Raw genomic sequence first — 12,655 nt, forward strand, 5'->3', positions numbered from 1 at the left:
TTAGGCTGCTTGCTTGTTATTTTAATTGAAGTTTATTCTCAGTACCACAACCAATATTGCTTTTGCTTATCTTTTGTCATGGCTGACCTTCAGGACAGTACCTGTTCTATGTTTTTAAATGCCAATGTGGAACCCCCTATAACTGTTCCTCATGCACTGAGAGGGCGTTACAGTTTAGAGAACAGATTTTTTTAATGCAAGTATATCTAAGGATGCTTCTCAGACTGATGAGATTCAGGGTATGCCGCAACTTTCTCCCCAAGCATCACAGCCTTTAACGCCCGCTCAGGCGACACCGTGTTCTTCAACTGCGTCTGCTGTGTTCACCCTGCAGGATATTGCTGCAGTTATGTCATCTACTCTTTCAGAGGCGTTATCTGCTTTGCCAGTACTGCAAGGCAAACGCAGTAGGAAAGAGGCCCATGTGGTCCATGCGACTTCTGATGCTTTGATGGTGATCTCCGATGTATCCTCCAAGGGATCTGAATTGGGTGGTATGGAGGCTTTGTCCGAGGGGGAACTTTCTGACTCAGGAAGTGCATTGCCCCAGGCAGATTCGGACGTGATGTCTTTCAGGTTTAAGCTCGAACACCTCCGCCTGTTACTCCGGGAGGTTTTGGTGACTCTGGACGACTGTGATTCAATTGTGGTCCCTCCAGAGAAATTGAGTAAGATGGACAGGTATTTAGAAGTCCCTTCTTATTCTGACGTTTTCCCTGTTCCTAAAATGACTTCGGATATTATTGCTAAGGAATGGGAGGGACCGGGTATTCCATTCTCCCCTTCTCCTGTTTTCAAGAAAATGTACCCTATAGCTGATGCCATTCGGGATTCTTGGCAGACGGTCCCTAAAGTGGAGGGAGCTATATCCACCTTGGCTAAACGAACCACTATCCCTATCGAGGATATTTGTGCCTTCAAAGACCCTATGGATAAGAAGTTGGAGGGTCTCCTCAAAAAGATCTATGTTCATCAGGGGTGGCTATTGCAACCAGCGGCCTGCATTGTTACAGTCACAACGGCGGCTGCCTTTTGGTTTGATGCCTTAGAGGCGTCGCTTAAAACTGAGACTTCTTTGGAAGAAATACAAGATAGAATTAAAGCTCTTAAGTTAGCTAATTCTTTTATTACTGATGCTTCCTTTCAGATTATCAAATTGTCGGCTAAGAGTTCAGGATTTTCCATCTTAGCACGCAGAGCCTTATGGTTAAAGTCTTGGTCTGCGGATGTGTCATCTAAATCTAAGCTTTTAGCTATTCCTTACAAGGGGAAGACCCTGTTCTGACCTTACTTGAAGGAGATTATTTCTGACATCACTGGAGGCAAGGGTCACCTCCTCCCTCAGGATAAAAAGCCCAATCAGAGAGGGCAGCAGAGTAATTTTCGTTCCTTTCGAAATTTCAAGGGAGTTCCCTCTTCCTCTTCCGCTAAACAGGAAGGGAATTATTCTCAAACCAAGTCCACTTGGAAACCCAACCAGTCTTGGAACAAAGGTAAACAATCCAAGAAGCCAGCTGCTGCTACCAAGTCAGCATGAAGTGTTGGCCCCTGATCCGGGACCGGATCTAGTAGGAGGCAGACTTTCTCACTTTGTCCAGACTTGGATAAGAGATGTTTAGGATCTTTGGACACTAGAAATTGTTTCTCAGGGGTATCAGTTGGAGTTCAGAAATTCTTTCTCGATTACCTGTCGACCAGATAAAAAGAGAGGCATTCTTACGTTGTGTAGGAGACCTCTTTTCCATGGGAGTAATATGTCCCGTTCCGCCACAGGGACAGGGGTTTTATTCAAATCTGTTTGTAGTTCCCAAAAAGGAGGGAACATTCCGGCCCATTTTAGATCTCAAAAGTCTAAACAAGTTTCTCAGGGTTCCATCTTTCAAGATGGAAGCTATTCGTACCATTCTCCTATTGATCCAGGAGGGTCAATTTATGACTACCGTGGATCTAAAGGATGCATACCTACATGTTCCTATCCACAAAGATCATCACAAGTTTCTTCGTTTTGCCTTTCTGGGCAAGCATTTTCACTTCGTGGCCCTTCCTTTCGGCTTGGCCACAGTGCCCAGGAACTTCACAAAGGTTCTGGGGTCTCTAATTGCGGTCCTCAGGCCGCGGGGCATTGCAGTGGCACCTTATCTGGACGATATTCTGATCCAGGCCTCGTCTTATCAACTAACAAAGTCTCATATACTGACATTGTTCTGTCTTTTCTAAGGACTCACGGGTGGAAAGGGAATCTGAAAAACAGTTTGTTAGTTCCACAGAACAGGGTTCATTTCTTGGGGACCGAAATCGACTCTGTCCATGAAGATCTTTTTGACGGACGTCAGAAAGTTAAAGATTCTGAATACATGCCGAGCCCTTCAGTCCAATCCTCGGCTGTCAGTGGCTCAGTGCATGGAGGCAATTGGATTGATGGTGGCGGCAATGAACATCATTCCGTTTGCTCGTTTTCATCTCAGACCTCTACAACTGAGCATGCTAAGACAGTGGAATGGAGATTATGCAAATTTGTCTCCTCAGATAGATCTAGATCAGGAGACAAGGGACTCTCTTCTATGGTGGTTGTCGCCGGATCATCTGTCCCAGGGGACATGCTTCCGCAGACCCTCTAGGGTGATAGTGACAATGGACGCCAGCCTGATAGGATGGGGAGCATTCTGGAACTCCCTGAGGGCTCAGGGTGTATGGACTCGATCGGAGTCTCTACTTCCCATCAATATCCTAGAGTTGAGAGCAATATTCAATGCACTTCAGGCTTGGCTTCAGTAGGCTTCGGCCAGATTCATCAGATTCCAGTCGGACAACATTACGACTGTAGCTTAAATCAATCATCAGGGAGGAACAAGGAGTTCCTTGGCGATGACAGAAGTACCCAAGATAATCCAGTGGGCGGAGGCTCACTCTTGTTCTCTGTTGGCGATCCACTTCCCAGGTGTGGAAAACTGGGAAGCGGATTTTCTGAGCAGACAGACTTTTCATCCGGGGGAATTTGAACTTCATCTGGAGGTATTTGCCAACCTGATTCTCAGATGGGGCAGGCCGGAGTTGGATCTTATGGCGTCTCGTCAGAATGCCAAGCTTCCAAGATACGGGTCCAGGTTCAGGGATCCCCAGGCCGAGCTGATGGATGCCTTGGCAGTACCTTGGGCGTTCAGTCTAGCTTATGTGTTCCCTCCGTTTGCTCTCCTTTCCCGGGTGATTGCCTGAGTCAAACAGGAGAGGGCTTCGGTGATCCTCATTGCTCCTGCGTGGCCTCGCAGGACTTGGTATGCCAATCTGGTGGCAATGTCATCTCAGCCACCATGGAAGCTTCCATTGCAGAAAGACCTTCTCATTCAGGGACCCTATCATCATCCAAATCTAGTTTCTCTGCAGCTAACTGCTTGGAGATTGAACGCTTGATTTTATCTAAGCGACGGTTCTCTGATTCATACCTTGATTCAGGCACGTAAGCCTGTTACTAGGAAGATTTACCATAAGATATGGTGTAAATATCTTTATTGGTGCGAATCCAAGGGCTACTCATTGAGTAGGGTTCGGATTCCCAGGATTTTTTTTTTTAATAAATTTTTTTTAGGGGTAAAGATGCATACATGAAAAGGTACAGTGGATAAGTGTAAATTCATACAATCAGCAATCTACATGACAACAGAATGATGTATCCGTTTATATAATAGAGTTGAGAGCTGTCCAATTAGTACCTGAATAAGAGCGTAGGACATATCATCCTTGAACCCACCTTTTCCTACCTCCATAAAACAGATGAGGTCACTCTTGGACCTCCAGTGAAGTCAATATGATCTATATAATGAGGTTTATAGTATTATTAGGCCACCTAAGGGTCTTAGGGCGTATCAACTGTAAATATAGCAAACATAGATATAGATTTATCAACTCTGGATATAACATGTACATATGAGTAACTAAGACTGGAGAAAGATATAGGCTGAGATAAAATTTTGAACATTAGGGACATGGAGGTCATAGATATGGTGTATGGGTGCATGTTCCTACACAAATTGTTTTTAGTGCCAATGGTTTGTAGTGTAGGAGTGTAAATGCATATGAACATTACCTCATGAGAGTGTGTCGTCAATTATTTATTTACAAGAGTGGGTATACATCTGATCAGTGTGTATTTGTAATGGGCGCAATTAGCTAGTGAAACTCAATTAACTATGAACACTGTAAGAGCTAATTACACTGTCAGTCATGCCAAATTTAGCAATGGTTTTACATACTTATGGTATAGGAAGCTTATGATAAAAACCTCAGGGCATGAAACTTCATATCTGCAGGCTATGGTGGATATAGGTAGCTTATTGAGATCTCCTGCTCCATAGTCAACGTCCGCCGTTAAGGAAAAAAGGCAAAGTCACATAAGAGCATGACACAAACGGCGTATAAAATTAACCCCTTTACATTCCTATAGCAGGGGTGGACAATCGACCCAATATGAGGAGTACAATGGACTAGTAAAAGTGGAGCGGGTAGCTATAGCCTATATGAACATTAAATTATTTACACTTAGCTCCCCAGCGTAACATAATAAGCATTCCCAGGTAACTAAAAATAGCTGATCGTACCCATTAATAGCTCTAGCAGTGGTATTTCTGACAAATCAGCTGAATATCCCCAACCTGAAAATATATCGGTATGTGCAGTACATAGATGAGCATTAATAAAGTTGGGTGCAGAACATAACCCTCATGTGAGGCAAATGCAGACAAACCTGTGCAACTAACAAAAGCACTTATAGACAAAATGAGAAAGAAAGAGTATCACCAAGTGGCTGAACGGCTTCTAGTTAGCCGAATAACAAATTACCCCACACCTGACCTGGGACACAAACACAGTTCTATGAGGACTTTCAAGAATGTCTCGGGTGTGGATGGGGCCCTGTCCTGCGGCTCGTATAATACGCAAAGGGCTATCTCAATTGCCAGTGACCGCTGCTTCGGGGTGGAGCTCGGTATTCCACTGCGGGTGTTAAGTATTACGTCGCCTGGAATGAAGACCCTGAGCAAACAGAATTCCCAGCAAGGGATCTCTCCCCTCTTTGTGACCACGATTCAGGACTGGGGCCCTGGAGCGGGATTGAATGGTAAGCGGGTCCCAGGGCACTGTCTCATGACTAATCCTAGCTGCTTCTGCTGTCTGGGCAAAAGTGTCAGCTGTGCCATGCGTCGCTATGCGGCTTTCATTGTTCAGTAGGGTTGTCACTGCCCAGTCTACCTGGCACATTGTCTCCGCAACATCAGGTTCCATGTATTGGGAATCTTCTAGCAGGGCTGATTTGCCCTCTGGTGTAGGCAGTATTCTCGGTGCATCCATTTTGCAAGCACTCCTCCATTCAAAATGCAGGGTCTCTGTAAGCCGTACAAGGTGATCCTGAAATAGTCGGTCTACCTCCTTCAGCATGGTTACGTGACTCAGCTCCATCAGTTACCGAAAGTTCTCAGTGTTTACTGTATCTTGCAGTATATTAGTGTTGGTGGTTGAAAAGTGTACAGCATATACAGCTGTTAATCCTGTGTCCACAGAAATATAGGGAGGGCGAGAGAAAGGCCTAGGCCGTTATATGACCTCCGCTCCGCACTTGATCAATTATGGTGTTCCGGGCTGAAATCTCTCTTAAAAGTAGTGTAATCTGCTCAGCATCTCTTTAACTGCTTAAATGATAGAAATTGACTTAGATTACAAATCTTCTGAGTGATAAATAGCGGATTTATCAACTCAATTGCTCAGCCAAGTAAAAAAGCAGCTATCATGGCTGCTGGTCAGACATGCCCCCGGATTCCCAGGATTTAGTCTTTTCTCCAAGAAGGATTGGAGAAAGGCTTATCAGCAAGTTCCTTAAAGGGACAGATTTCTGCTTTGTCTATTTTGTTACACAAGCGTCTGGCAGATGTTCCAGATGTTCAATTTTTTTTGTCAGACTCTGACTAGAATCAGACCTGTGTTTAGACCAATTGCTCCTCCTTGGAGTTTGAATTTAGTTCTTAATGTTCCTCAAGGGGTTCCGTTCGAACCCATGCATTCCATAGATATTAAGTTGTTATCTTGGAAGGTTTTATTTTTGGTTGCTATTTCCTTTGCTCGCAGCGTTTCTGAGATTTCGGCTTTATAATGTGATTCTCCTTATCTTATTTTCCATGCGGATAAGGTGGTGTTACGTACCAAATCTGGTTTTCTTCCTAAGGTTGTTTCTAATAAGAATATTAATCAGGAAATTGTTGTTCCTTTCTCGTGTCCTAATCCTTCTAAGAAGGAGCGTCTGTTACATAATTTGGACGTGGTCCGTGCCTTGAAGTTTTACCTACAGGCGACTAAGGACTTTCGTCAATCTTCTTCCTTGTTTGTCGTTTTTTCTGGGAAACATAGAGGTCAGAAAGCTACGGCTACCTCTCTTTCTTTTTGGCTGAAGAGTATCATCCATTTTGCATATGAGATTGCTGGACAGCAGCCACCTGAATGAATTACGGCTCATTCCACTAGGGCTTTGGCTTCCTCGTGGGCATTCACAAATGATGCTTCTGTTGAACAGATTTGCAAAGCTGCAACTTGGTCGTCTTCACACTTTTTCCAAATTTTACAAATTCGATACTTTTGCCTCATCTGAGGCTGTTTTTAGGAGGAAAGTTCTTCAAGCAGTGGTGCCTTCCGTTTAGGTTCCCTGTCTTGTCCCTCCGGTATCATCCGTGTCCTATAGCTTTGGTATTGTATCCCACAAGTAAGGATGAAATCAGTCGACTCATCGTATCTTGTAAAAGAAAATGAAATTTATTCTTACCTGATAAATTTGTTTCTTTTACGATACGATGAGTCCACGGCCCACCCTGTTTTTCTAAGACAGGTCTTTATTTTTGTTAAACTTCAGGGACCTCTGCACCTTGGCTTTTCCTTTCTCTTCCTAACTTCGGTCGAATGACTGGAGTAGGAGGGAAGGGAGGAGCTATATATACAGCTCTGCTGTGGTGCTCTTTGCCTCCTCCTGCTGACCAGGAGGCGATATCCCACAAGTAAGGATGAAATCTGTGGACTCATTGTATCGTAAAAGAAACAAATTTATCAGTTAAGAATAAATTTCATTTTTTTTCGCAGATGTAAAACACAGCAGGAGCCAGTGCAATAATAGATTTAAGAGGTTCCTTAAATTTTTAAGAAGATAAAAAACAAAAACAGTGGTGATAACATTGTGGTCATCATTCTTATTGGCCACTTCAAACACTGAGCAGCAACTCTTAATGACCTAACCACATATTTAACTTTTATTATTATTATTATTATTATTATGATTATAATCATCAGTTATTAACTAACTTTATTTTTAAGTGACAGAATAATAAAATAACTATCAAAAATAAAATATAAATAATTTATTACTCCCCTTTATGTAATCTGGTTCCTGCCTTAGTCTCTCCTAAAACCGCGGTACTATAATACAGAAATAGCGCTGTTCCTCCGATAAATTCTTGAAAGACAAAACTGAGAATAGTCTGTCTTGTTTTAGAAAAGGATACCAATAAAATACTCACAGGATGGATGTGTATCAATTTGTTTTGTTCCCCTGTCCCACATCTAACAGCAAACACTCAAAGTTTAAGATTATAGGAACTCCAAACTTTTTAAGAGCAGTCCAACTTTTAATGAAGGTTAAAGAGCTTTATTCATTTCGGAGGTAACATCTGCCTATTTCAAGAGCAAAGTTTAAAATGGCTCAAAGAACTTTGCCCCTTTACCAAACAATACTTAAAATGATACTGCACCATTCCCGTTTTTCTCTTTCAAGAATTAATTGGAGAAATTCTCTACTTCTCCCGTGGGAAAACCAGTGCTGCCAATTCATTTGCCTCATGTATTTAACCCTTCCTTCTTTGTAATTGTAATTCATAGTCTGTGCATTACACCATGTAAAATATCACAATTTATTTATTTCTACAGGAATCCATGGTTGTCATACGATTGCTTGATGTGCTGTGTGAAATGACCTCCAATAATGACCATTTGGCATGTTTGCAAAGCTGTCCAGGTTTACTTGAAACTGTTGTAGGTATGTGGAAAAGACACCAACTGAACAGTTCAGTTTTTAAACTAAATTGTTAATGGTAATCAACGAACAACAGCATTTTTTTTTATATACTTTTAATAGTACCATATTAAGCACTATTGGGTATAGCTTTATACTATCTTGGAGTAAGTGAAGACACCTATAATACTTCAGAATGCCTCCTTTTCCCTTTTTCTTTTTTCTTTTTCTTTGACAGATGACGAAAGATAACTGTGACTCTTTAAAGCATTTCTAAAAATGTAACTGTATCAGAAAACAAATGCATGTACCTAAAAGATTTAAAGTGATACTAAACCCATTTTTTTCTTTCTTTCGTGATTCGGATAGAGCATGCAATTTTAAGCAACTTTCTAATTTACTCCTATTATCAATTTTTCTTTGTTCTCTTGCTATCTTTATTTGGAAAAGCATACATGTATGCTAAAGAGCTGGCCCATTTTTGGTTCAGGACCCTGGATAGTGATTGCTGGCTACATTTAGCCACCAATCAGCAAGCGCTATCCAGGTGCTGAAACAAAAATGGGCCGGCTTGTAAGCTTACAGTCTTGCTTTTCTAATAAAGATACCAAGAGTATGAAGAAAAATGATAATATGAGTAAATTAGAAAGTTGCTTAAAATTGCATGATCTATACGAATCATGAAAGAAAAAATTGGGGTTTAGTGTCCCTTTAACTGCAAAAACACCAAGGGCTATTGGACTATACAAATCTAATCACTTTCTACAAACATCAATTATAATTGTTTATCTAGTTCATTTATACTATTTACTTAAGTTCATTGTTCATGCCAGATTTATCACAGCCATCTCTCTGCATTATCTGCCATCTCTCTGCATTATCTGCCATCTCTTTGCATATGAGGGCAGTATTCGCCCTTCAGCAACTGACAAAATTCTGCTTGCCTATGACAATGTATTGGTTTCTACAACAGACACAGTTGTTCATAGGGAGTGAGAGACCTAGTCAAGGAGTCACAGAAGGGGAAAGTTTGCAAAAAAATGTTGCAATGGACAATATTTAAAGGGATAGGAAAGTCAAAATTTAACTTGCATGATTCAGATAGAGCATGTAATTTCAAGACACTTTTAAATTCACTTCTATTTTCAAATGTGCTTCGTTCTCTTAGTATCCGTTGTTAAAAAATGAATACGCACATATCATACACTAGTGGGAGCTGCTGCTAATTGGTGCCTGCACACGTTTGTCTCTTGTGATTGGCTAAATAGACATTTTCAACTTCCTGCCAGTAGTGTAATGCTGTCCCTTCAGCAATGGATAACATGAAAATTTGATAATTGGATTAAATTGTAAAGTTGTTTATAAGTGTATGTTCTATCTGAATCTTAAAATAAAATTTTGGGATTTACTATCCCTTTAAGAAATTTGGTGAAGACCCCTCCAAATATCTCCTCTAGCTCATAACTGTCTTTGAGTTTTCCATTAACAAGGTTTAGTAATGGTGACAGTATAAAACTTCTAATCATTTAGATATCTTTAAACCTTTTGGTTGAAGGGACAGTCTAGTCAAAATAAAACTTTTATGATTCACTTTTATCATCAAATTTGCTTTGTTCTCTTGGTATTCTTAGTTGAAAGCTAAACCTAGGTAGGCTCATGCAAATAAGCCCTCTTATCTCAATGCATTTAAACGTTTTCTCCAACATTGGTGTGTCCAGTCCACGGCTTCATCCTTACTTGTGGGATATTCTCCTCCCCTACAGGAAATGGCAAAGAGAGCACCCAGCAAGAGCCGTCCATATAGCTCCCCCTCTGGCTCCGCCCCCCAGTCATTCTCTTTGCTGCTCTGAACAAGTAGCATCTCCACGGGGATGGTAAAGTGTATGTGGTGTTAGTTGTAGTTTTTTATTTCTTCTATCAAGAGTTTGTTATTTTAAAATAGTGCCGGTTTGTACTATTTACTCTACAACAGAAAATGAAGAAGATTTCTGTTACAGAGGAATATGATTTTAGCAGTAGTAACTAAAATCTGTTGCTGTTCCCACGCAGGACTGTTGAAACCAGAGAACTTCAGTTGGGGGGAACAGTTTGCAGGCTTATCTGCTGCAGATATGATCAGACATATTTCTAACAAGACATGTTAATGCTAGAAGACTGTCAGTTTTCCCTTAGGTGGTAAGTAAGCCATTTTCTTAGACTCATAACAGATTAAGGCTTATTAATGGGCTCTATACTGGTTGACACTATGGTGGGCTAAATCGATTGATTTATTTCATATTTAGATGGCTTTTAGAGTTTTGTGTAATTAAAAGCACTTTTGGGAACGTTTTTATTCGCCTGGCATTTAGTTAGACTGCTATTTCAGTCAGAAAGGCCCCTTCACTCTGGTATGCAGAGGAAGGAGGCCCCGTTTTCCCGCCTCAATTGCGCAGTTTACTTCCATGGCAGTGCATGCAGCTTCATGTGAGGGGTCCTGTGGCTACAAAAACGGACTCAGGAAGGTTTATTTCAGTGCTGAATAACTCTCAGGGAAGGTAAAAAGCCGCAGCAAGGCTGTGGCTGTGATTGTAGTGTACTAAAATTGTTTAATTGAACAAATAGCTCCGGTTTGCTCATTTTAAGGGTTAAAGTCTTGAAACTTGGTGTGCAATACTTTCAAGGCATTAGGACTCTGGGGTAAAAATTTTGTAAAAATCAGACATTGCCTTCATTGTTTTTCAATATATCAGAAATAAAGTGTGCCTGTTTATTATTTAAAGGGACAGTAACGCTTTTCTTTAAAAACGCTTTTATTGCATTATTAGCCTGCCAAATTCTGTCTAACATGTCTATACCTTCAGATGGCTTATGTTCTGTGTGTATGAAAGCCAAGGTGGTTCCCCCAATTAATGTATGCGCAAATTGTGTCATAGCGTCCAAACAAAGTATGGACAGTACTGCCACATTGAATAAGATTACCCAAGAGGATTCTTCTAATGAAGGTAGTGGGGTTAGTTCTTCATCCTCTCCTTCTGTGTCAACACCAGTTTTGCCTGCGCAGGCGATACCTAGTACATCTAGCGCGCCAATGCTTGTTACTATGCAACAATTAACAGCAGTAATGGATAATTCTATAGCAAATCTGTTATCCAAACTGCCATCCTACCCTAGAAAGCGTGATAGCTCAGTTTTAAATACAGAAGATGAGCAGGTTGGCGCTGAGGACAATTCATCAGTTATACCCTCACATCAATCTGAATTGGCAGTGAGGGAGGGCCTGTCTGAGGGGGAAATTTCTGATTCAGGAAAAGTTTCTCAGCAGGCAGACACTGATGTCATAACATTTAAATTTAAGTTAGAACATCTCCGCGCCCTGCTTAAGGAGGTCCTAACTACTCTTGATGACTGTGATTCTTTGGTAATTCCAGAGAAATTGTGCAAGATGGACAAATTCTTAGAGGTCCCAGTGCACGCTGATGCCTTTCCGATACCCAAGCGGGTGGCGGACATAGTGACTAAGGAGTGGGAAAAGCCAGGTATACCTTTTGTTCCACCTCCTATATTCAAGAAAATTTTCCCCATTGTTGACCCCAGAAGGGACGCATGGCAAATGGTTCCTAAGGTTGAGGGGGCAGTGTCAACGTTAGCTAAGCGCACAACTATTCCTATTGAGGACAGTTGCGCTTTTAAAGATCCTATGGATAAAAAATTGGAAGGATTGCTAAAAAATATATTTGTTCAGCAAGGTTTCCTTCTTCAACCAATCTCGTGCATTATTCCTGTCACCACGGCAGCGTATTTTTGGTTCGAGGAACTAGAAAATTCGCTCCAAAAAGAGACTCCATATGATAAAGTCATGGACAGAATTCATGCACTAAAGTTGGCTAATTCCTTTATTTTGGATGCCGCTTTCCAATTGGCTAAGTTAGCGGCGAAAAATTCAGGGTTTGCAATAGTGGCGCGCAGAGAGTTTTGGCTAAAATCCTGGTCGGCGGATGTGTCGTCCAAGAATAAATTGCTTAATATTCCTTTCAAGGGTAAGACCCTTTTCGGGCCGGAATTGAAAGAGATTATTTCAGACATTACTGGTGGAAAGGGACATGCCCTCCCACAGGATAGGCCTTTCAAGGCTAAGAACAAATCTAATTTTCGTTCCTTTCGCAATTTCAGGAACAGACCGAATCCTAACTCTGCGGCCTCCAGACAAGAAGGCAACTCTTCCCAGCCTAAGCCAGCATGGAAACCATTGCAAGGCTGGAACAAGGGTAAACAGGCCAAGAAGCCTGCTGCTGCTACCAAGACAGCATGAAGGGGTAGCCCCCGATCCGGGACCGGATCTAGTAGGGGGCAGACTTTCTCTCTTCGCTTAGGCTTGGGCAAGAGACGTTCCGGATCCCTGGGCACTAGAAATAGTCTCTCAGGTATCAGTATCTTCTAGAGTTCAAGGAACTTCCTCCAAGGGGAAGGTTCCACATGTCTCGCTTATCTTCAGACCAGATAAAGAGACAGGCATCCTTACATTGCGTAGGAGACCTATTAAAAATGGGAGTGATAAACCCAGTTCCAACAGCAGAACAAGTATTGGGTTTTTACTTAAACCTGTTTGTAGTTCCCAAAAAAGAGGGAACTTTCAGGCCAATT

General features: G+C 41.7%; 1 protein-coding gene across 1 annotated transcript in view; it reads left to right on the forward strand.

The window, feature by feature from the left end:
* ATXN10 (ataxin 10) overlaps positions 1–12,655 on the forward strand; it is a gene marked incomplete in the record, with an annotated part of 986,216 nt that overhangs the window by 489,544 nt on the left and 484,017 nt on the right. Inside the window, 1 exon segment of the mRNA XM_053719008.1 lies at positions 7,951–8,059. Coding sequence (XP_053574983.1) covers positions 7,951–8,059 — 109 coding nt within the window.

This window comes from Bombina bombina, chromosome 6, assembly GCF_027579735.1.
Source record: "Bombina bombina isolate aBomBom1 chromosome 6, aBomBom1.pri, whole genome shotgun sequence".
Taxonomy (NCBI): Eukaryota; Metazoa; Chordata; class Amphibia; order Anura; family Bombinatoridae; genus Bombina; species Bombina bombina.